General features: G+C 34.7%; 3 protein-coding genes across 5 annotated transcripts; all 3 read left to right on the top strand.

The window, feature by feature from the left end:
* The first annotated feature begins 1016 nt into the window (after positions 1-1016).
* Positions 1017-8425, top strand: LOC109179430 (ran-binding protein 10). Its single transcript, XM_019328931.1, has 10 exons — positions 1017-1604; positions 2460-2606; positions 2790-2876; positions 3476-3521; positions 3928-4004; positions 4490-4649; positions 5293-5361; positions 6349-6408; positions 7590-7676; positions 7781-8425. Exons 1-10 carry the CDS (start codon positions 1183-1185, stop codon positions 8054-8056), a joined length of 1431 nt encoding a protein of 476 aa, XP_019184476.1. The 5' UTR covers positions 1017-1182; the 3' UTR covers positions 8057-8425.
* Positions 8426-9663: 1238 nt separating this feature from the next.
* Positions 9664-15968, top strand: LOC109179431 (basic leucine zipper 6-like). Of its 3 annotated transcripts, none has more exons than XM_019328934.1 (6): positions 9664-9837; positions 10880-11283; positions 11326-11351; positions 11484-11638; positions 12268-12343; positions 12447-13017. In XM_019328934.1, exons 2-6 carry the CDS (start codon positions 10893-10895, stop codon positions 12786-12788), a joined length of 990 nt encoding a protein of 329 aa, XP_019184479.1. In that variant the 5' UTR covers positions 9664-9837; positions 10880-10892; the 3' UTR covers positions 12789-13017. The 3 variants fall into 3 exon arrangements, with proteins under 3 accessions (XP_019184479.1, XP_019184478.1, XP_019184477.1); XM_019328933.1 differs by adding an exon at positions 15953-15968 and having other exon boundaries at positions 9668-9837; positions 10880-11351; positions 12447-12836; XM_019328932.1 differs by having other exon boundaries at positions 9668-9837; positions 10880-11351.
* A 28-nt stretch (positions 15969-15996) lies between these two features.
* LOC109179429 (transcription repressor MYB6-like) lies at positions 15997-17695 on the top strand. The gene is made up of 3 exons (XM_019328930.1): positions 15997-16303; positions 16419-16548; positions 16933-17695. Exons 1-3 carry the CDS (start codon positions 16171-16173, stop codon positions 17483-17485), a joined length of 816 nt encoding a protein of 271 aa, XP_019184475.1. The 5' UTR covers positions 15997-16170; the 3' UTR covers positions 17486-17695.
* The last annotated feature ends 7617 nt before the right edge of the window (positions 17696-25312 follow it).

Raw genomic sequence — 25312 nt, 5'->3', positions numbered from 1 at the left:
CAAGTGCATGACTTTGCAAGTATACAAGATGTTGGTACTCTAAAATTTGTCAACGTAATTTTAGATAAATCTGATTTGAGTCTATATTGTTTACCAATATACTAGTGAAATTAAAGTTGTCTACAATTAGATATTTAAGATTTGGGACAAGATATTTAAGATTAAGAATAATTTAAACCTGAGTTGGTCGGATAGTTAATTTATTTTATATAACAATAAGGTTCAAAGTTTGATTTTTTTTTTATAGGATTTATTTATTGGCCTTTTTGGTTAGAGTTGATTAGCTATGAACAATTTATGTCGGTTGACTTCATTGTAATTATTTTATGGTTAGGATCACAAGACGGGTTTCGCCCATAATGCATTTTCAAATAGCGATTTTTGACTTTTTTGTAAATCAAATAATAATTTGAACACTAACCATCTTGAGTTGTGTGAGAATGACTGTGCACTCTCATCTCTTAAGAGAGACCGGGAGTTTAAAACCTCATATAGTATGGAAAAATCAATATGACCAACACTTTGCTTCTTAATTGGATTGGTTTGATATGAGCGGAGATTAGTTTGAATATGGTACGGATTTAAAGGTGCATTATATAGTTAGATTCTACTCATGACACTTAGTGTTCTAACAAGAAAACAAAATAAAAGAATTACCCGCATGTGTTTAATTCACTGGTTCAATATGTCGTATTTATGAGAAGAGACCAATGTTTGAAACGGATCTCTTGTGCCCATCGAGATTTGGTTATGTTTGCTAAGCCACTGACTCACTGAGTTATCGTGATTTACAATCTCTTAATGCTATGTTGAGTCGGGATGTAAGGAGCCTTGAGGTTGGGATTCAATCTTTTGTGGAAAAAAGAAAAAGAAAAGAATAATTTAAACATTGTATCCCTTATTTTAAATTAATTTTACAATATTTATTATTATTAATTATCAAATTAGTTGACACCAATTAATAATAATTGTAATTTGTATTTTGTAAGCATATTTTATTATGTAAAATACAATTTTAATTGGAATTGGCTGCGGCCTGACCTTTAGCCCTTCGTCGAAGAAAGCCTCCATTGCTTTTCCGATAAGCGCTCTTCACTGCGTCTCCCAAGCTTGCTATCATCATCTCTTCCGCCTCGTTTCCTAGGGTTCAAATCTGATTTTATGCTCTCATAGCTCTCTGTAATGGCTCAGGACATTAATTGCTCCCAGAATCAAGAATTGATCGGCTCCTACTTCCTAGAACTCTGGCGGCTCAACTCCAAAGCCGCCGCCGCCAGATTCGAATCCGCCGGGGAAGCCATGGAAGCAGTGCAGTCCTCGGATGTAGTGGAGGGTGATGAGGAGGAAAGGGAGGAGCCGCCGACGGAGCTCGACACGCTCAACAGCTCCGGCGGGTTCTCCGTCGTCGGGCCCGACAAGCTCTCGGTTCAGTACCCGAACGTGAACCTCCACGGCCACGATGTCGGCGTCGTCCAGGCCAATCGGCCCGCCCCTTCCAAGCGCCTCGTTTACTATTTCGAGATCTATGTCAAGAATGCTGGAGCCAAGGGTCAGATTGCCATCGGTTTCACCACTTCCGGCTTCAAAATGTGCCGCCAACCGGGGTATTTTGCTAATTCACTACTCTAGTCTTTCCAGTTCTTGCATTATCTAGACTGCTGATGAATATAATAGAAATTGATGTGAAATCTTCAATGAATCTGTCAGAATTGTAATCAGGTTACACATAGGTTGAAATTTAACCTCCATTTAGTTGCCAGAGTAAATTGGAGCTAAAATTTGGCTGAAAAGTGGGTTACAAATACAATAATCTAAACTTATTATTATTTATCTAGAAAGAGTTAAGATGTGTAGTAGGACTTCAAGACCATAACTTCAGCAGTTTTTCTCAAACAAAGTTCACATTTTTAACAGTGAAAAATATAAAGAGCATATATGCAGTGGATCAGTCCTTGTTCTAAAGCTGTATATGGGTTAACCAAACTTTTTGCCTCTTGTTTGGCTATAAAAGCCTTATTTTCTATTTAGTGTTTGGCATAACTTATACTTTTTTGAATAGATATGCTCCAATAAGTTATGGGTCAAGCAAGCACAATATTAGATGTATGGCTAATTTGCAATTTTCTCCGTCCATTGATAAGTCGGGTTAGAAACTTGTTTGTTAAGTCCTTATGGAATGAAACACAGGTTTGATAAGTTGGCTAATACGTTGTGATAGTTTGTTATAGAGATGATATAACATTGATATCTTACATGAAGTATGCAAATGGAAAGGGTTTTGGTAGCATCCAAAAAGAAGCAAACATAAAATGAAAGCATTAATTTTTAAATATACATAAAGATTCTTGACTGAACTCTTTTTATTTCATGCATCAGCAGTTGAGAATTGCATCCAAGTAGTTGGTATTTGGTTTGTTGTCTCCATTTTTGGGTTTATTACAATTGGTCTTCACTTTCAGCTGGGAAGCAAACAGTTATGGGTATCATGGTGATGATGGCTTGCTTTATCGTGGACATGGAAAGGGGGAGGTATTTGGTCCAACTTATACAACAGGTGATACTGTTGGTGGAGGCATCAATTATGCAGCACAGGAACTCTTTTTCACGTAAGACCATATTTTGCATTTTTAATGGGAGATTGGTCTAGAATGACTTAGTTTTTAAGGAAACCGTGATTTCATTGCTTCTGTAGTTTAATTTTCTGAATATTATCTAGCTATTCGTAACATTCCATGCCATGTACTTTCTGTGCTTCTCTCAGATTTGTGTTCTATTTCTTCCAATGCCAGGAAAAACGGGGCAGTAGTAGGAACAGTTTGCAAGGATATTAAAGGGCCATTATTTCCAACCATTGCTGTTCACAGTCAAAATGAGGAGTATGTAGCACGCCCCTGTGAATAATTTGTTAGTCCTAATTGTCTTTCTTATCATTCAATGATGTGTTAAACAATTACATCTTTTTCAATGTTTTGCCTCTTGATTTTGCTTTCTGATACCTGTTCTCTCTTAAATTTGATTAATTTTATGGTCTATATCTTGAATGACAGTTACAAGATTTTTTGTGCACATAGTCATGTTTTAGGTTCAAAATCTTGGCTCAATAACTTTTGATATTCATTGAAAATTTTATGGACCCAACCTCATTTTCTAAGTTCATCACTTTATAAAATTGTTTATATTGATCTAGGTGGCAAGGTAGCTTTAGTTTCCCCCAAATTTTCTTGAATAGGAATTGAAATTAAGAGTTAAGACTGTCCAACCATCCATCTTGTTCTTGCCCATTGACCACTGAGATACACCCTGACATGCTATTTCACTTCACTGTCGTAGATTAACTCTGAAAGGACTTTAACCTCACCTAGCATTGGTTGCATCACTACTCGCTTATTAGGTGTAATCTGTGAAAGCCTAAAAATTGTTCATTGATGTTTACAGATATGACTTCTTAAGTTCCTTATTGATATCACTGTTTCAGGGTTACTGTGAACTTTGGGAAGGATCCATTTGTATTCGATCTTAAGGTATAATCTTCATCTTCTATATGACACACTGAAATTAATTATACACTTTGTTCTTCAACTATTCTTTTGCTTAAGCTTAAAAAGCTAGTTATGTTCTCATGTTTTATAGATATACATTTTATGAGTAAAATCCGAAAGGTAAGAATTTCTCAATGAATTGTGATGACCTGATTCATGCATTCTATTTCAATGTGTAGAGACTTTGAATATCAACTATTAATTTATGTTTCCTATGTGAAAATTGTTCTCAATGTAAACTGAACACGACTATATAAAAACCATCATCAGTTTTATCTTTAAACTAGAACTATTCATACAAAAGTGTGCATATTCATCCATAGAACACGAAGGAAAATTATTTTGCTATGCATAGCAATCTTATTTAGTTTTACTTCCTTTCGCCTAGGCATATGAAGCACAGGAGAGAGCCAAGCAACAAACTACAATTGAAAAAATATCTATACCCCAGAATGCCAGTTATGGGTAAGTCTGTGCTCCCTGTACACAAATCTTGAAATCTGATCTTCACTTAAGGTTTTGGAAAATAAAAAATGGAGTGTGATAGCAAGTCATGAGTATTTAAAATGAGTAAATGACTAAAATCAAGTTTTGGGATGCAGTAAAGAAACACAGTATTAGATATGAATGGGGAAGCATATCCTAGTGAATTTGCGTTCACTGCGTTTTTGAGCAATTAAATATCAAGTTTTTGTCTTGATCTAGTTTCTTAGCTAGCCATTTAATTTGTCAGCTATGTAGCTAGTTTTAAAAGAATAAGAATATTTTAAAAAGATACTTAGTGCAGATAAATTTATTCTCTAATATTCTCACCTTTATCTAATTTTTTCTTTGTTTGATTGAAACTTTATACTAGCCATAAGAAGCAATGTGGCTAGTATCCAATTTGTGCATTTTTGCTAAAAGACCAGCATTTCTTGTTTCACCTAGAAATTTGTTTTACTTACCAGAATTGTTCGTTCCTACTTGCAACATTATGGATACGAAGACACTCTAAAAATGTTTGATATTGCAAGTAAAAGCACTGTTCCACCTATCTCATTTGTGCAAGAAAATGGTTCTGAGGAGGACAACATGTATTCACTAAACCATAGGAAGATTCTTCGCCAGGTGAAGATATTCTTGTCTTGATTAAATTTTGAATAGAAGTGGAAAGATGATTTCACATATCTTGTTTTTCTCTATAATTTATTGTTGGGCTTTACTTGTGCACCTTTTATTTTTTGCATTAATATGATCAGATTAGACAGTTTTACACAATTGGATAAGCAGAACAAAATCTAGAAATCATCTTGAATGGAATTTAACCTAATTTGCTAAAATCACCCAGTTTTGCCTCATGTAGCATATATACAAGTGAAGGCAATGATGTTTCCTTTGTTCTACCCATTGTGTTTGGCATTGTTTTGTCGGTGTCTTAATGACGCCATAGCTTCTTTTTAATTATTTTGTCTTCCACTTTTACTGTCTTGCAACTGAAGTTTATGTATTTATGTATTTAAAATTTAATCTTATATAGTATTTGGATAAATTTAATTTTGGGCTTATAGGCAATATTGGGCTTTAGTTGTTAAGGTTTCTTATAGTTTAAAAATACCTAATTTATTGTCTTAATGTTAGAATAAAAAGAGGGGAAGATGTAAAAAAAAGAAAAGTAAACGAGAGGTTTCATAATTGTTATCTGAAACTTCTATGGATCCATTTGTTTATTTAGTAGATATGACAGTCTTACCTGCTTCTATTTCTGAAACAGCTAATTAGGAGTGGACAGGTAGATGATGCTTTAGCTAAACTTCGAGATTGGTACCCTCATATTGTTCAGGTAATTACTCTAGCTATGCAGTTCATAGTTTAACATCAAATATCTTCACTGTTATTTAAACATTTTTTGTTCTTTCCTCCATTAGATTACCAAAAACCTTTCCTATTTTGTTTTTTTTTTTTTAAATAATTATTTTTTAAAATTTCATAATATTTTTGTTAAAGAACATATTCTTTGGGTAGCAGGCACATAATGTAGTGCCACCAAATTCTGCCACTTCATTATGGATCGAGTTAATTCCACCAGAGGTTCCTTTTCTTTGGTGGCAATTTCAAATTTAGTCCCAGACTATCGTTACTTCCGTTTAACATCCCAGACTATTATTTTTTGGACATTTTTAGTCCTTTTCATGACTTTTCCTATTTTTAGTAAGGACATTTTTATCTCTTCATATTTTTCTTTTGTTATTCTTTCCGGTTTCAATTGGTTTAATTGGTATAGAATTTTACTAAAAATCGGTTGAAAAATATGGTTACTTAAAATCAGAGGTTACCTAAAGTTCCAAACCAATTAAACCGGTTGAAATCGGAAAAATAACAAAAGAAAAATATGAAAAGACAAAAATGCCCTTACTAAAAATAGGAAAAGTCACGAGAAGGACTAAAAGTGTCCAAAAAATAATAGTATGGGATGTTAAATGGCAAAAACGATAGTCTGGGACTAAATTTGAAATTGTCACCAAAGACAGGGGACCTCTGGTGGAATTAACTCTTATGGATCTATTTGTCTGCTAGTAAGAATGGATATCACCTATCAGCATGCCTAAATTGTTCCAGCAATTGTACATCTCAGCAATTGTACATCTTAATTATCCACTGTTTTATCTGACATTAATTGAGTGCAACAAAGATGAATTACTAGTTTTTACTTTTATTAAAACTTATATTTTCATATTTCTTCCTATATTGCAGTGAAAACAGTTCTATTTTTCACTTGTTCTTCTTTGCTAAGTATTTTGTCTTAACAAGATATTTTTTGCATCTGCAGGATGGTTCTTCAGCTATTTGTTTTCTGCTTCAGTGCCAAAAGTTTATTGAGTTAGCACGGGTAAATTAATTATATAAGCGTATATTATGCTTTCACTATGTTACTTTGGGCAGGGAATGGAATATATATTTCAAACTGTGATGCTAATTGCTATCAGACTGAACACCAATAGGAATTATGTTTCAGTGATGAGGATTCTTTATTTGTTTATTTTAAGAACAAAGAAAAATTTATTAAAGTTGATCAACCATTACAAAAACAAAGCGATACTTCTTCAAAAAATTACAATTACTTAATTAGTAATGCAAAATGACTATACAATGTTTTAATGTAAAATCTAATGCAATTAATATCCAATAATCAATATTGTAGATTTGTAGCACAAATCACAATGAAATATTTAAATGATAATTAAAGTTAATTCTAGAATCAATATTTTAATACTTTAGTTGTTGAAGTGTTTATATAAATATATTATATATACACTTAGTCACTATAGCTTTATGAAAGTAAAAAAATTATAATCTTTATAAAAATAAAAAGTAGAGGAACCCAGAGCTCGCATGAGCTAAGGTTAAAGATCGAAGAGTGGCACTGCAATGGTGAGTGACACGGTCGAAGAGTTGTCGGAGATTGAAGTTCGACTGGAGGCTAGGGTGCGAGGCAGTTGGCATTTGGTTTTGGCAGTGACGAGTTGTCGAGTCACCCCTTTCGGAAGGTTGGAGAAGGTCATGACTCGCAAGTCGCAACTCAAAGCCTAATTTTATATTGTGACACGAGAAATAGAGATCATTCTTGTCCAATACCTGAGCTCTAGCTTCATTTTACTTCTGTATGTTGACCTTAATGGAATGAGCTAGATGGTGCATAATTAATATGGCAACCATATGTCTCTTTCTTCTCCCACTCACCTCCGAAAACAAAATAAATAATTAATTAAATAAAAAATAAAAAAGTTGAAGACTTGGGACTGTTGCTATGGCAGAATATCTGATTGTGTTTTGGATTGCATATGTTATGATTTTATACATGTTTTTCCATACACTGTAATGTCCTTTTGTGCTATTGTCATTTTCTGAGTGTCTTATGCCCATTTTCAGATTGCAAGTAAACTTTATGGTGTTTATACGGAAATGTTTAGAGTCTATTTAGTTTTCTTTGTTTCCTATTTTTTTTAGGAATGCAACTCAGTTACGGTTGAGCTGCTACAATAATCTAAAGTGTTTGATTTCCATGCACAGGTTGGGAAGCTTGAAGAGGCAGTGAATCATGGTAGAAGTGAATTTCACAAATTTAATAGGTTTACAGAATTCGAAGACTTAGTTAAGGTAGATAGAGAATGCGTTACTTTGGAGCCGTGTGCTCTAAAATTTTCTTATTACGGGATAAATGCTCTCTTGAGGTTAATTCACGGTATTTCTTTTCTATGTAGGATTGCGCTACTCTGCTGGCATATGAGCAACCACTAAAGTGCTCGGTTGGATATCTCCTAGGAGACTCTCAGCGAGAGATTGTGGCAGATGCAGTAAACGCAGTGATCTTATCGCAAAACCCTAATGTAAAAGACGCGAGTGATTGCTTGCATTCTTGTCTCGAGAGGCTGCTCAGGCAACTCACGGCTTGCTTCCTGGAGAGGAGGGCGTTAAATGGGGATCAAGGCGAGGCCTTCCGTCTACGCAGCATACTTTACAGTGGTAAGAAGGGTTAGCGTTTGGTGAGATCATCATCCGTATCCACCCAACCAACCATGTAAGTCACTAGTACAGCAAAGATTGTTCGCGGGGTGACTTTCTGTGTAAAATAATCGATTCATTTTCTTCTCCAAAAACTAGGCTTTGTTTGTTCTGTTGGCAACTTGGCATTAGTCTCTCCACCACCCCCCACCCCAAACTTCCCAACAACCCCACAAAAGCGTCGAATCTTGGTTGGTACTTAGTTCTAGATGTAATCCAGGATTTCATGATCAGGGTTGAAGTTGTACAGGTTCCTTTTTTCGTATTTATTGCTAAAAATTGTAACTTTGATACTCTGGCTTCTGTTGAATGATTATTTTCTTCGTTTTATGCAACTCGAAAAATATGCAATTGTCTAGAATCTTGAAGTGGAGTGACATAACCATACGATTCTATGAAGGGGTTCCGAAATTGATTTTTATCTAATAAAATGCAGCCAAGGGCCTCCTTGCTCCGGCCTGACAGAACATTTGGGAAGATGTAACGGTGACTCAATGATTCAGTAGACAGGGTATCAGTGTGCACAAGAGATCTGTTCACTTTGGACAGAATCTCCACATTGGTGTCGCTGATTTCTTTTCTCAAATACTGCTTATTGAACCATTGAGTTAAGTTCGTGAGAGTAAGAACATTTCTTTTTGGACCAGCCAAGACGTGTCATTCTAATAAACTACAGGAACCACTCTTAACTTGAGTCCTTGGCACCCCATCCTATCCTCCATTAAAATCTTATCAAAATAGGAAGGAAAGCTCAAGAAGACTCAAACCATGCGTGTGAAGAAGAGATGCATTGCCAAGAAAATCAACAATTTCATTTTGCTTTTTATTGACATGACCAAACTAATTTTCTTTGAACTTTGCATAGTACTTTGCACGCTTTGAGTAAATTTAGTATATTCTCATTAGACAAATCACTTTCGTCCCACACTTTACCACATAATTATTGTTATACCAATTACCTTAATGTAAATATTAAATTGTCATAATGAATAATCTAGATTTATTTACTTATGTTCTAATCCTTTATCGATTAGATTTAAAATTTAAATAAATTGCACGTTCAGATAATGATGTGACAGGTTACATGATGATGCAATTTTAGGTGAAATAAAGCATCCTCAATTGTAGTTTTTTTTTTTTTTTTTTTTTTTTTTTTGGAGGTGTCAATTATGAGAAAGAGGGGAAGATAAAGAATGAAAACGTGAAAAATAATTAAAAAGCAGGTCTAAAGCGAAAAAAGAAAAAACAGAGCAACGGAAGCGATAACGGGTACGTGCACTGCACGTGCCCGATTGGGCGCGGTCTGTGCAGGCCACGCACGCGACTGCGCCTCTCCTTTGTCTCTTTTCTAGTGGGTCCCACAAAAAAAATCATTCTTGCAGGTCTCTCCCCTCCACATAAGTCATAATCTCCTAAAAAATTACAGATGGGGATGCACTAAAGTTGGTTAAAAAGTGGTCAATTTTCAGGTGTTGTCCATGTAACATTCTAAAGGTACAAAAAAAAAGATAAAATTTGACATAGGAAAGAAGGAAACGTGTGGGATCCTTCTTAATTTGCCTACGTAAACTGCGCTATCTCCATCTATCTCTTCTCACTTCTTCTTCAAAGTTCAAACACAGAGACATGGAGAAAGGGAGAGAGATAGAGATCGACAGCAAATGCAAAATTGAAGATAAAAAAAAAAAAAGCGGGGCTTTCTCCATCTCCGCCGGAAGCCCCGCAACCCCTCGCCTCGCCGCCGCGTTTCTATCTGGTAAATCCTCCCGGCCAGTCTTCTACGTGAAGAGTGTTAATCGATAGATATTTAATTTGCATGTTTTATAATACAATCTCTGTTTGGGTATTGCTAGATTTCAATCTTTCGTATGAATGTGGATTCATATTCTTGTCCATTTCGTGAAATTTCACTCTCCCTTTTGAGTGTTTATCCGATTGTGCAAGAAAGATGGATGAAAGAGGAAAAATGTGAGAATAGGCTTGAATAGAATCACCATCGGCTTCTCATTTTGATTGAACCCTGGTCCTAAACGACGTACAAATTGTGAATTTTTAAAAGATAAATTGTGAACATTTGGACCTGACCCGGGTCCAGAATAATTTGTGATGCCAATGCCATCCCCCCAAGAAACTATAGGGCTTGTGAAAATTGATCCATTTGTTTTATCTAAGAATCTATAAGAATGTGGTGATTATAACCCAGTTCAATAACCACAAGATTCTAAGTTTGATTCCCCATGAAAGCTAACTATTGGCTTTCTTGGTTATTTCTAAGTTTTCTTTCCCGTGGGAGCTGTTTATTGGCTTTCTTGGTTTGAGTCCGGCTTCACCTAGAGCCAACATTCGAGTAGTGGTTGTGTGCTTTCTCATAAATCAATGAATGTGGTGATTATAGTGCTTGCATTTGATTAGGATTCGGATTTTGGCATGATGGCCAATACTATACATACAATGTTCATCATGATAGAAAAGGAATGAGGTGTTCTCCTATTCATATTCATAGGACTTGTAGCATTGAATTCTAACATTACTTGTGTATGTTATTTGTGTTCCTAGAGTCTAGACAATGCTCTTCAATAGATTATGTACTTCTCTACCCGTTGTGATGTATGTTTCATTCGTTACAGTGAAAAACACATGCATGTTAGATTGTACCAATATGGTTACGTTTTAGCACCGATTTTGTGTGATGGATATGATGTTTTATGTTTATATGCATTATTCGAAGATGGTTTTCTTTAGTAGACGTTATGTGATTAGATTTGAATATTTGCTTTTATTAACTCAAATTTGTGCAGTTTGTAGGGTGAAATGGAAAGTTCTAACAAGTCTTCCGGCTTTAGTACTTTTGCATATACAAATGGAAAGATACCCGCCTCTTTTTCTCCCTTTGTTACTGATTCGTCATCCTACATTGACCCACTCCCCGTGGCATCGAGAGGGAAGCAGAAGACCGACGAGGTAGCAGCAGGAAGCCACCACCAGCGTTGTTTGTCTGACAGCCTTCTCATGGACGAGGAGCCGTTTTGGCTCGAGGATCTTTTGAGCGAATCAGTGACAGTGGCGCATAAATGTCATCGCCGTTCAGCGAGTGATAGCTATGCGTACTTAGGCGCAGCTGTGGAGCAATTAAACGTAAACGAGGAACCGGATCTTAATGATTTAGCTGCTCGGGCTCCCTTTGATGTCTCCAAGTTAGTTTACTCTAATGATTTGAACCACGTTTCCTGTGATCCGGCTCCAAACTCTTCAGATGAAACGATTCATAAGGTTCGTTGATTAAGCTAAACTTGCATATAGCAACGATATTTTATTAATCGATGTCAAGACACTGAAGGGGAGCTTTAAATTGTCCCCCGAGAGGAACAAACGCTCCAAAAAATTTAACGTTTATCATTTCAGGCTTCACATGAACCTAATGGAGGGGGACCGTTGTCCGGTGAGAAGCATAACAAAGAGGAACCCAGTATGCAAAACCCAGAGAGCCCTTTTGGAAAAGCAAACGGCCCACAACAGAAGTCTTCTACGTCGAAAGCAGAGGCAAAACGTTCTAAACAGTAGGCATTTCGTTCAATTTCATTGTTGCCTTTTCAAGTGTCTTTGCGTGATATGTTCTTGCACTTTCCATTACTGCTCTCTGCCCAAGAGTGTGCACTGGGTAAATCCTGCCTTGTGACCCTAGCCGGCAAAAGACCACAAGGAGGCGGCAAAAGACCACAAGGAGGTAAACCAGACTAGGTTGCCCATAGCTTATCGGCTCAAATCAAGAAGGATCAGACTAGGTTGCCCATAGCTTATCGGCTCAAATCAAGAAGGACCAGACTAGGTTGCCCATAGCTTATCGGCTCAAATCAAGAAGGACCAGACTAGGTTGCCCATAGCTTATTGGCTCAAATCAAGAAGGCTAATAGGTTGCTCCCACCGGGAGCCGAACTCGTAACCTTGTGATTACTAAGTCAACAGCCCGACCAACTTGGCTGGGTTGTGCGGGAGACTTCTAATCTAGTTGTTGAATCACATGAACATAATCTAGTAACCTTAACTATACAAGTCAACATTGGATTATTAGATTAATTTTTTCTTTTGTATAAGCTTCTTTTCTTGGACTCGTATCAAAGTATCTTACGATGTTTCTAGTTGAGAATATATCGGGCGTATCTAAAACCATTAAATATGTCCATTCCAGGCAATCTTCACATAGATCACGAGTTCGAAAACTTCAACACATAGCTGAACTTGAGAGGACGGTCCAAGTTATGCAGGTAAACGTCACTTCATTGTTTGATTTTCATGCTTGAATTTGCTGAACTAAGCATGACAAATTCAATCCAAAGTCATTGTTTTCGCAATTCTTGGCAAGCACAGGTAGGAGAATCTGCTATGTCATCCGAGCTCGAGTTTCTTGACCAGCAAAACCTCATATTGAGCATGGAAAATCGAGCCCTGAGGCAGCGGTTGGAGAGCCTATCCCACGAGTATCTCATAAAACGCATGGAACAAGAAATGTTGGAGCGGGAACTCGGAAGGCTACAAGCGATGTATCAGCTACAGAGGCAACAACCGGTGCCACAACAACATTCCAAGCACCGACGAACGAGCAAAAATAGGGACCTTGTCGAAGAGCAAAATTTCAACCTCTCGCTAAAGAACAACGAGGCGAGTTCGGGCAGGGTTGGTTCAGTTAGCCGTTCAGTCCGGATCCCATAACAACAATATGCCACAATCCACGCTATAGGTAACGAGTTATATATATATGTCCCGGGATCTTCCATATATCGATCTCCACCAACATTCTGTGGTGGGCGGTTTTTATTAGTTAATTTTTTTGTCACACAATAAGCATTTGATGTTGAATAACGTTTGACGTATGTTGTCGTGTTAGAGAATTTTGATGTCGACTTGCATGTATGTATAGTAAATTTTGTTGCCCTAATTTGTACATTCTGTCACCCTTCGTCTCCGGTTTGGCTTGATTGTGTAACAGTTGTAATGGTCAAATTTATGTCTATCATTATTATCTTCTGTTACAAATGTATATTATATATACTGGTGTAATATGTAGAAATGTTGAACGAATGAAATCTTTCTCTTCTTCTCTATATTGCTTTTGAGCATTAGTTTACAACAACTTTAATTTGACTTATTTACAACATTTAATAGAAAAACAACACACTTAACATATTTTCTTCTTAAGTTGAACCCCAAAATTATAACGTTTTCCAAAACGCAATACTGCCATCAAACCTAATAATAATACCCATTGGTCATCAAATTCAAACAATCAAACTCAAGTATTATTAATTCAACAAATATTCAATTCAAATCATGTGAGACCCAAAACTTAAATTCCAACTTAAAAAGAAAAAAAGAACTCAAATGTGTCAATTTGGTCCCGTAACACTTAAAACTTGAAAGGTAACATAGTTAGCTTATCAGTTAATTTTGATTTATTTGACCAGTATTAGATGTTTGACTTGGTTAAATAATCAATATTAGTGTTTGATTAATTAGCTTTTTGTAATAGTTTATTGCTTCAAAAAGCTAAAAATTCAAAAAAACTGCTCAAAACATCTTTTTCGATAAGTTTTTTGAGAAAGTCTGGTTGCAGTATATTTCTCAAACAAATAATTTCCCCGAGTATCGGGTTATCGATTCACATGGAAGTGGGGCGGTGTATCAAGCACTAGGTACTAAATTATTCTTGTGAAACTAATCCTAACGAAAATCATGGATGGTTGATTAATCATAAAACTAATAAAGTAAAGTAGCAGGTTTGTGAAAACAATAGAGAGAGAATGAGATTATTGGGATTCAAGTATTTAATCGCGTAGTGCCAATCTAATATGCAATATCAAATCTGGGTTTAAACAAGTGTGAGAATGCAAACAGGGGAAAAAGTTATTCACGTAATCTCTAACCTAAGTGAATATTCACTCCCGTGATATAAACACTTAACGATATAAGAATAAGCATTCATAATAAACTCTTAACTACTACTATCTCCCGATGTGCAATAACTAAGAATTAATTCCCTAACATATGTGCCTTCTCCCAAGGTGCAACAGTTAAGTGCAATTGTGGGTGCTCTCAATTATACCCTAACTCCCGTTAAGACATAAAGATAGCTGTGAAACAAGTAATTATGACCACTAATTACAAGCATCAACAAAGTAAATCACAATTGCAACACAAGCATAAAACCGAAATATCAATATATTAAAGAATCTGAAAATACAGGCACATAGGTTCATAAACACTTTTACCCAAGAATCTCTAAGGTAGATTAGCCACACATGGCTAATATGGAATTCATAGCAATAAAATAAAGAGTTTACAAGCCATCAAAGAGAGTAAAAAGAATAGATCAGACCAAGTGATTCTCCCAAATCTCTCTAACTTTCTTCTTTTTTTCCCAAGGCAATTTGTAGCTCTTAATTCTCCTCTTTCTTGTCTCCAAAACACAGCATGAATCTTCTAGGGTTGAGGAAGACGAGATTTTATAGCGGGATCTCAAATAATAGCAAATTAGGAAATTTCAGCACAAGCTTCCAAAAATCAGCTCAGGATTCTCGACGTGTCGAGTCTTCACTGCCCAACGTCTCGAACCTTACTGGAATATCTCAACGCGTCGAGTCTCTGCTCTTAACCTTCCGGACCCTACTAGAATTAATTGACGAATCGAGTCCTCGACTCGACTCGTCGACTTTGACGTCGACTTTCAGCACCTCTCGACCAGCCTTCTCGACGCGTCGAGTTCTCCTGAACTCGAACAACAACTATTTTTTGAACCCGAACTTGTCTTAGCACTTCCCATTGCCTTTGCAATTGATCTAGAATGGTTCCAAAACACTAACAAACACCATAAAATATTTAAAACAAGTGTAAATCATATCTAAATGATAAAACAAGGGATATGCAATTAAAGTATCAATTTAATGAACTTAGGCCCACAAATATATTCAAACTAACACTAGAAACATGTACAATATAATTAAGCTCACATCAAAATCATTTTGCATGTAATTAGCTATTAGCTAACAACTAATTTACCAAACATTTTTTTACAAGCTAATGCTATCAATTAATCAAATCTACTAACCCAATCAATTAACATCTATTTACCAAATACCCCTAACTCAAACAAAAGAATCTAGAATGCCAATTTGACCAAGTAGTATTGGCATCAAAGAATTATAATGTGGAGATAAAAAGATAAGGACAGTATTTTTTGTGTGAATCAGCGATGACTCGCCGCTTGATATCTCTCAAATTGGTGTGAAATGTGAATGCAATTCATGATTTTTTGTGAGAGGGAATTGACAGTGAGTGGACCCCAAAGAGATGGAAATCCACAAGGCCAACTCATTGTACAATAATAATATTAAAATATTAAATAATAATAACAATAAAAGTAAACCTACCTACCAAATCCACCCCCCTATCTGTTAACTACTCTCCCCTTTCCCTACCAACTTTGGTCAAATATTTTACACCCCACCACCCCTCCCCCACCACCCCCACCCCTCATGTTTCCAACACTTCCAAACTATTGGCCTCTCCATCATCCCCACAACATTCAATCACCCCCTACCCCACCCCCAACTGGCCCCACCTCCATAACATACACAATTAACATATACACATATTTCTCTCTCTATATATATATATATAACCTGAGCTGTGATTGAGTAGAATGACTATTGATATAGAATAGTCTTAAATCTCCAAGCCAGCTGTCTCACCCAAAAGAGGTAACTACAATTCAGAAATCTCCAGACCAGCTGTCCCACTCAAAAGAGGGGACTACAATCCAGCTAGAGGATTAGTCCTACTGTAAAAACCTGGATACACAAAAAAAAAGAATAAAAAAGAAATATATATATATATATATATATATATATATATATATATATTCCCACTCTTCTTTACATCCACCCCCTCCCTCTCCCTCATTCATCACATATATACATCAGTGTCAGTCTTATCAAGAAGAAGAGAAGAAAGGATTTCCAGAACTGCTTATCCAACTCCTCCGATCCGAGGAAATTAAACACAAGAAAAGATCAAAAAAACAATAAAAAAAAACATCATGGGACGTTCTCCTTGCTGTGAGAAAGCTCACACCAACAAAGGCGCCTGGACCAAAGAAGAAGACCAACGCCTCATCAACTACATCCGCTCCCATGGCGAAGGTTGCTGGCGATCCCTCCCTAAAGCCGCAGGTTTTTCCTCTCATCTTTTCTGGGTTTCATTTCTTTTCCCATGTTTTTGTCTCTATATATATGTACGATGATTGATCTTTTTGTTTTTATTTTTTTTTCTGGGATGTTTATTTAGGATTGCTTAGATGTGGGAAGAGTTGCAGATTGAGGTGGATAAACTACCTGAGGCCAGACCTGAAAAGAGGGAACTTTACAGAAGAAGAAGATGATCTTATCATCAAGCTGCATAGTCTTCTGGGAAACAAGTATATATATTCACTGATCTTTTTCTCTTTTCTTATAAAAAAAAGGGTTTAATTTCTGGGAATTTTGGGAGGAGGAGAAGAAATATGGTTTTGTGTATAAAATAAAAGTCAAAAAATTTTGAAATTTGGGACCACTTAAAAGGATCTAGAAACCCAGATGTTCCAGAAACAAAGTGGTTAAAATTAAAATCAAGAAAATAGCCATTAGTTTATTGGTGGCAGTTTCAAAAGTTTTGAATTTTGTGATCTGCTCTGTCTTCTCTACTGTTCTGTTTTAATGTGTTTCATTCTTTCATCGGATTCCATTAATTGTTAATTTCTCAGAAGACAAGATTCTTAATTTCTGCTAAAATTATGCTTGAATCTTGTGTTTTTTTTTTCCAGATGGTCCTTGATAGCTGCAAGGTTGCCCGGAAGAACCGATAATGAAATCAAGAATTACTGGAACACTCACATTAAGCGCAAGCTTCTCAGCCGCGGCCTCGACCCACAAACCCACCGGCCGATTAACTCCGCCGCCGCCGCCTGCAGCGGCGGAGGCGGCGGTTCCACGGCGAAGGATATCTGCCTGGACTTCAGAAACGCAGCGGCGCCGGCGAAATCATCGAACGAGAAAGCTACATTGAGTTTATCTCAGGAAGACACTAAATGCAACAGCGGCACGACAACGGAGGAATCTGAACAACAACAACAAAAGGACGATCAAACAGCGCTGAATCTTGGTTTAAATTTATCCATTGGGCTATCGACGACGGCGGCGCGTCCGAGGGCGGAGACGCCCTCCTCTTCCAACTCCGCGGAGTCGGTTGCGGCGCCACCGCATGCGGCGGCGGCCGCCGTAATGAATCAATCGGTGTGTTTGTGTTGGCAATTGGGGTGGTCCCCTAGTGGCAAGTTGTGTACCAAATGCCATAACTCTTACAAATGGTTTCCTTAGAGATTTTTTTTTTTTTTTCTTAGAGATATTTTAGGTATATTAATTAATGTATTCCATTTCCCAAATGTAATCATCACCTCTATCCTAATGTATTATCTTTGTAACAAATATCTCAAACTTAGGTTGAAACTTAAACCCACCTTAAAAACAATGTAAAGACATATTTATTCATGTTTTGTTTAACGTATAGATTTTTTTTTTTTTTTTTTTTCCATCCGTTACGGTGTAATACAATATTGTGTTTAGATCTATCAACTTCTTCGTTTTGTATTTTGGTTTTAGTATTTTAATTCTTCTTTCTTTCCAAAAGGTTGAACCCCAACCCTAATGACTCCCACATTCCAACCCGACAAAGTATTTGGGAGGATATAAATCATGGTAATTTAACTGAACATGAACCACAGAGGCTAGACCTTTGCTCACTGCGCACAAGGAGCATCGATCCTGGTCATTCTTTTCAACTTTCACCTCTATGACCAGTTAAGATGTCCATGCGGGCTTAGTATTTTAATTCTAAATTATGATATCGATTATTGAATAAGAAGTTTTTTAATGGAGGTGTTTGGTAAATAACGGTTAGCTGATTGAGTTAGTGAGTTTGACTAGTTGATATCATTAGCTGATTATAGAAAAATGTTTGGTAAATTAGTTGATAGCTAATTACATGCAAAAATGACTTTTTTTAAAAAGCTGATTGTAAAAGCTACCTCGAGAAGCTTTTTGAATTTTAGCATTTTGGAGCAATAAGTTGTTACAAAAAACTAATTAATCAAACACTCATATTATCTGATTAACCAAGTCAAACAGATAATGGTGGTCAAATAAGTCAAAATTGCTAACAATTTTATCAAACAGGGCCAATATATGTTTTATTTATTTTTTTCTTTCTGAATTACGGTAATGGCCAATTCATATATACACTAAATTAGGTCTTTTTTTTTTTAATGGGAAAGCTCTTAGTCATTACTCAAAAGTGTGTTCTAGATGAAACTCATTTTGTGACTCTAATGAGAAACGACCACAGATAAATAACCAACCTAGGTTGTGCTGACATACATCAAATCAAAAGGCTAATAGGCTGGTAACAAGTAATTGTGTATTTATTTTATTTTTTAATTTCAGTATTTTTATTTCTAATTTATGGTATCGATCACTTCATATATATGCTGAATTTGAAGTTTTTAAATATATGTTGACATGTAATTGTGTGTTTATTGTTTTTTTGGCTTTAGCTTTTTTATTTTTGAATTATGGTATCTGTAATTTTATATGTTGAATTCGAATTTTAAAAAAATATATGTTAACTAGTAATTGTGTATTTACTGCGATAATTAATAATAGTTAATGGAGGAAGTTACCTTGTAAGTCGATGCCTAGCAATATCTTGTTTTGTTTTCAACAGTGTAATACATTGATGTTGGTACGAGGTTAATTAAATATAGGAGTTCTAATATATTGATTCCCTATTCTTATTTTCTTACTTTTATTTTTCGATGTGACAAAAAATAATAAATTATCTTTATTTTATAAGTCTCATAGAAAATGTCAACATCAATATGTTGAGAGATTGAGTAAAAGTTGAGAGTAAAATTTGTAAGTAGTAATATTTTCCTAAATATAACTGTAGATCAGGCTTGTCCAATGCTAATCGGAAGATTTGAGGTTCTGGACATCCCAACGAAGTTGGTTGGGCAATTAAGTGGATAGAGAATATTTCTTGGATATACCTCCCCTTTACATACTGCACACCTACTCTATATCCGGACGGCTCAACGAGAGGGATCATTCCCGAGCAGGATCGACCTCAGAGCCCGCCACCCTGACCTTCTATGTACGACTAGGCAAGACTGGATTAGCAGCAAGACTTGTCTTTTGGTTCACCCCGACCATCTTATGTTGTGACGAATTACCCGACCCTCTCTACTTGGAGCCTTTAGCCCGACCTGGTGGCTATAAGAACGAGGAAGCCAGGAATCTTGGCACACATGGAGGGATCAGTGAAGCCTTTGACCTTTTTGTGTGCATGGACTCCACGTGTCACAAATGCCAGGGGATCGTCATGTGTTCCCTTCGGCCTCTTATAAATACCGCATTAAATGCTTGAGGAGAGACTTTTTAGTGATATCTCTACCCAATAGTATTTAGCTCGGGGACCTCTGGCCTTATGTCATACCCCGAGCCTAAGACTTGAACTAACTAGCCAGTTATTAAAGAACCCACTACGGTCTGACCTAGCAAATTGTACGTATCTGTAGACCAAATCGTATTTATCACATCAAAGTGGATTATCATAAGATTACAAGTTCAACTCTTCTTGGTTTGAAGCTGTCAATTATGCCACCCCAACCCGACAGCATCTGGGAGGATGTAAACCATAGTAACTCAACTGAGCTGTCCATGCGAGCTTTTATTTTATTTTTATGTTTTTGATATTGAACTTGTTTGATAAATGACATTTTGATAAGACTTTGACGAATTTGATCACTTTACCGGTTTCACAAAACCAAAACGCTAAGAGCAACATTATCATAACTTATTTTGGGGAGAATGTCAGATCAAATAGCTTTTGTTCAAGATAATAGTTGATGTGGGGGATGAATTAATTGAAAAAAAAAAATGACCTACAAAGACCCAAAATAATGTTAGTTTTTTTTTTTTTTTAAAAAAAAAAAAAAAAGGAAGGGAGGGGTTTTTGGCGCGCACCTTGCGCCCATAACAGGCCCGTCCGAGTGGCCGCCAGCTGGCGGTCACTATTTTTTTTTTTTTTTTACTTTTTTTTTAATGTCCACTTTTTTTTCTTTTCTTTTTCATTTTCACTCACATTTTTTTCTCTTTTCTAATCACACTTACAAAAACCCCTCAATAACTGTACTGGAGATCAACAATAGATGCTCTAAAAACTTCACAAACACTGAGGGTGTATTTGGTTGGCAGGTTTAGCACTCAGGTATGGGTATGAAAGTGATTGTTATTGTTTAGTTGACTGGTTTTTAAAGCACTACTATAGGTTTGGAATACCATATTAATGGAAAAACCCATTTCCTTATTTTATAAGGGTTCCATCCCATATTTCATCCTTAGCCTAATCATTCTCATTCCACCATACTACCAAACATGTAAAATACTTTCACCAAAATCCATTACTATTACCAAGTATTTGATACCCATTCCGATTCCAATTTTCATGCGCGAACCAAACACACCCTGAAATTTGCAGCTTTTGGCATTGGCGATTTGCCAAAAAAATGATTTTGTTTCCGTAATGCACCTCCCAAAGTGAGCATGAACCATGAGGCTCCCTTTTAAGGAGTCTTGTGCTCCAATTTTTTTAATAACTTTTTTTATTATATTATATAAAAATTATAAATATTAATAATAAATTATTATTTAAAATATAATTTGATAAAATATTATATAATTAATTATTAACAATTATTTTTATTTTTTGATTACATATTTATGTTATTTAATTTTTTATAATAAAAAATTATTATATAATTAATGAATTATTTTTATAACCATATACGTCTTTTGACATGTTAACCGCTAATCATAAACAACTAATTTTACCAAACATCTATCTATAAACTGCTAAAACAATTCGTTAGTCAAAATCGCTAACAGAATTTGCTAACCGTCAATCGCCAAATAGGGTCATTGTAACACAACATTAGTGATAGTAGATGGTTCACTTCTTATTTCTCTATATATGTTATCCCATCAGTAAAGAACACATGACATGACGATGATAGTTGGATAGGTATTTAGAATGTGTTTATTAATTAGAGAAATTTTTTATTTTTTACAAATAAAAAAAAAAAATTATAGAAAGGAAGACTTTATTCTCTATTTTCTTTCTCTTATTTTCCATTTCTTTTATCTAACTGAAGTTTCTGTTATATTAGTAAATGCACTCTAATTTTTAGAAAGACCGTCTATCTATTAATTCTTCAAACGTAACTCAATGTTACCATTCAAGAAATATCAGTCCACTATCAATCGAATCTAACAACACCACCAATCGTACCTAATAAAACCAACAACATAAATAGAATTGCATAAAAATGATACATACACTTAAACATTTATTTAAATATAAGAGACTCAGATACCCAATCCGGCTATCCAATTGAGTACTTGACACAACCTCTATGGAGATGAGGAGTTAAAAAGTCATGGCATCCTATTTAATATAAGTGTAGAAGGTAGGCATGTTTTGTGGGTACTAAAACCTACCTGTCAATTCAGTTCATGTGGCCTTATTGATTGTGGCTATGAAAATTCAATCATGTGAGGCCCCTGTACTTATATTGTCTGTTTAAAGTAATTTTGACTCTAAGATTTTAGTTAGGGCCACTTACTAATGAATTTTAATTTTTTATTTTCCAGATTAATTCCGTGTGCAAAGAGTACACGGATCCCTTTTAATCACAAGAGTCAACAATCCTGATTAATTTCACTTTTTCTCCCTTCTTTTTTTATGAATTATTATTAAGAAAATATTAACGATGTTTCAGAAAATATATGCGTTGGTCACGTAATTTACATTAGTAGGGTAAAAGACAAATTCATGTCAATTACAAGCAGAGAACAATGTGATACGCCAACGGTCATGATTAATTTCACTTAGCTTCTTTCACTTTTCTTTATTTGTTTTCTCGACATTTATGTTGTTGTGAGAAAAAAAGGATAAAATGATACTTTTCATCCTTAAATTATAAGAGAAAACACTTTTTGATCCTCAATTATATTTATTATCACTTTTTGTTATATTTTTTCGTCTTTGAGTTCTATCAAAGTTTGTTAAAAAATCACTTTACAGACAATTAGGGGATGAAAAATAATATTTTCCTATAATTCACAAATGAAAAGTGTTATTTCTCATTTAAAATAAAATATTATTGTACTCTCGAAAATATATATTTTTGTCATGTAATGCATACGCTACGTGAAAGAAAAAGAGAAAGAAAGAAAAAAAAAAAGGAGTTAATACCCAAAATCGTCCTTGATTATAGTGGTTTTTCTCAATTTTGTCCTAAACGACTTTGGTGACCTAATATCGTCCCAGACTTTTGTGTTTCGCTCAATTTAGTTCAGAATTTTATGTTTTTGCTCAATTTAGTCCCTCATTTGTTATTCTGTAAATTTGGTGTTAAATAAATAGACAATTCAGTAATTTTAATATTGACATTTCTTTACTCATAGACATGTGAACTGCGAAATCTTTTTTTTGTTTTTTTTTTGTTTTTTTTTTGTTTTTTTTTTTTTTTTACGAATTACTCCTAAAACTGCGAATATAAAATTTGATTTGCAGGTCCGGGAGTAATTCTGGGTGTAATTCGTACAAGAAAGAGGAATTTCACACTTCACAAGTTGAAAGTAAAGAGAGATCAATATTGACATTACTGAATTGTCCCTTTATCTAACACCAATTTGATGGAATAACAAATGGAGGACTAAATTGAGCGAAACACAAAAGTCTGGGACGATATTAGGTCACCAAAGTCGTTTAGGACGAAATTGAGAAAAACCACTATAGTCGAGGACGATTTTGGGTATTAACTCAAAAAAAAAAGTGTCACATTTTAGAAACACAAATTAACCCTTCAGAGAGTAAGAAGTAAAATGCAATGCAATGCAATTATTATTATTACTAGTTTTTTACGCGCATTGCGCGATTGGGATAATGCCCAATGCTTTTTTTTTTTTTTTTTTTAAAATAAGTACTTTAAAGAATATTAAGGCAGGATTATATTGAAATTGTTCATGCATAGATAATTGAAAGTTGAATTTGCGTATTTAAATAGGTAATTCTTCTCCCAAAGGTTGAGTCCCCAACCCCAAGGGCCCCGACAGAGCATTGTGGGAAGTTGTAAATCACGGTGACTCAATGGTTCAGCAGACAGGGCCAAATGCTGATACGCACAAGGAATCTGCCCACTTTGGACATAATTTCCGCACTGCCGCCGGCGAGGTTCAAACCTTGGTCTCTTCTCCCAAATACTACCTACTAAACCATTGAGCTAAGCCCGTGCGGGTTAAATAGGTAATTCCAAGTTTACAAATGCAAGATAATATAGTCAAGATTGATTATAATTGTCAATAAAATAATTGTATAGGTATGGTTGAAACCAAATACGGGACATAAGGGAGAACAAATAAAAATTAGGGCATAAAATATTATATTGTTTGAGGAGATTCCGACATTAGGATTTGTGGTTAAGTTCTATTAAGACTTTAATATTAGAATTAGATTAATGGTGTAGTTATAATTTTATATTAGACTTTAATATTAGAATTAGACTAACGGTGAATTAACAGAAAAGTTAAATGGATAATCATATAATTAAGGATAAATTAGAAAATCTTAAAAGAAAAAAATTAAAACCTGAACAATATGAACCATTCATTTGATTTAATAATTTGGCGGTCATTTTTTCTACCTAATGTTACTAATTAAATAAATTCGCTGGTCAAATCTGCTAGTATAATCCGCTAACGCTAACCGCTAACTGCTGATTGTCAAACAAGGACATTGCGAGGTAGTTCTCACTTCAATTTGTTGTGTGATTTGAATACTCTCTTTGTCACAAAATCTCTCAAGTAGTTAATATGGTTGGCTTTATTAATTATATATATATTTTTTAATTTTTTCATGGTATTAATAAAATACTTGATAAATAAATATATAGCATTATTTTGTATTATAACTTTGATATTTAATTAGAAAAATAGTGCACAAAAAAGATAATAGATAATGTAGTGAATATAATCAATTGATGAATTTGAATGTAAAAAATTTTAATTTGAGAAAAAGAAAGACAATATAACTAATGAAAATATTTCTTTTAATTAATTTATTGATAATTAATAATTGTTTTTTTTCACTGAATAAAGACATTGTAAGGACAATGTAGCGAATATAATTAATTAATAAATTTGAATATAATGAATTTTTATATTGAAGAAAAATAAAGATAATATAACTAATAAAATTATTTCTCTTATTTAATTTATTGATAATAAATATTTTTTTTAATAAAGGCATTGTGGACACATAATTCTAAATTAAAGAAATGCATATGTATTATTTTTTGTTGTAACTACTAAATTATTATTTATATAATTTAATAAGAGTAAAATAGAGTACTAATTATGCCAACTTTGATTGGGATGAGGTTCGAACCTAAGACTTTTTTTTTTTATTGAAATCAATGAGTAAGTTAACGGTGAACTAACGGCAATTCTTAAAATTTTAACGGAATTAGTAATGGTGTGTGGGTATTTTAGGAAATTTTAGTGTAAATTTAAATCTGATCAATCTTTTAATCAATCTAAACCATTCATTTGATTAAAATCTGTGACCCGCCATTTTTTCTACCCATTATAGGCCTAACTCTCTTGGGCTCTTATTAGTATAGTAGATAGATATAGTAGATATAGTAGATTATTAGGAATAAGGGTCAAATAGGCCACTGAACTGCACACTAAAGTGCAATTAAGCCATCGAACTAAAAAACAATGCAATTGGGTCCCTGAACTACACAAAATCATGCAATTAGGTCCAAAATGACTTGTTTACCTGAAATGCAGGTTACCAATTTAAAAAATAATTTATAAATATATTTTAAAATAAAATAATTAATTAAAATTAAAAAAAAAAAAACTAAAACTAAAACTGCCGGAGACGAAAGCTTCGTCTCCGGCCATGGAGACAAAGCCTGCCGGAGACGATTCGTCTCCGGCAGTTCTAGTTTTTTTTTTTTTTTTTAAATTTAATTAATTTTTTATTTAAAATTATATTTAAAATTTATTTTTAAAATTGGT

Source organism: Ipomoea nil, unplaced genomic scaffold (assembly GCF_001879475.1).
Source record: "Ipomoea nil cultivar Tokyo-kokei standard unplaced genomic scaffold, Asagao_1.1 scaffold0900, whole genome shotgun sequence".
In the NCBI taxonomy this organism is placed as follows: domain Eukaryota; kingdom Viridiplantae; phylum Streptophyta; class Magnoliopsida; order Solanales; family Convolvulaceae; genus Ipomoea; species Ipomoea nil.
This window is presented reverse-complemented; position numbering and strand designations above follow the sequence as displayed.

Excerpts from the sequence above, each read along its gene's own strand:
- LOC109179430 (XM_019328931.1), top strand. The coding sequence starts at position 1,183 with ATGGCTCAGGACATTAATTGCTCCCAGAATCAAGAATTGATCGGCTCC. Across the intron at positions 2,607-2,789 it reads GCACAGGAACTCTTTTTCAC|GAAAAACGGGGCAGTAGTAG; the intron begins GTAAGACCATAT and ends TTCCAATGCCAG. Across the intron at positions 7,677-7,780 it reads AATTCGAAGACTTAGTTAAG|GATTGCGCTACTCTGCTGGC; the intron begins GTAGATAGAGAA and ends TTTTCTATGTAG.
- LOC109179431 (XM_019328933.1), top strand. The coding sequence starts at position 10,893 with ATGGAAAGTTCTAACAAGTCTTCCGGCTTTAGTACTTTTGCATATACA. Across the intron at positions 11,352-11,483 it reads CAGATGAAACGATTCATAAG|GCTTCACATGAACCTAATGG; the intron begins GTTCGTTGATTA and ends TTATCATTTCAG. Across the intron at positions 12,344-12,446 it reads GGACGGTCCAAGTTATGCAG|GTAGGAGAATCTGCTATGTC; the intron begins GTAAACGTCACT and ends TGGCAAGCACAG.
- LOC109179429 (XM_019328930.1), top strand. The coding sequence starts at position 16,171 with ATGGGACGTTCTCCTTGCTGTGAGAAAGCTCACACCAACAAAGGCGCC. Across the intron at positions 16,304-16,418 it reads ATCCCTCCCTAAAGCCGCAG|GATTGCTTAGATGTGGGAAG; the intron begins GTTTTTCCTCTC and ends ATGTTTATTTAG. Across the intron at positions 16,549-16,932 it reads CATAGTCTTCTGGGAAACAA|ATGGTCCTTGATAGCTGCAA; the intron begins GTATATATATTC and ends TTTTTTTTCCAG.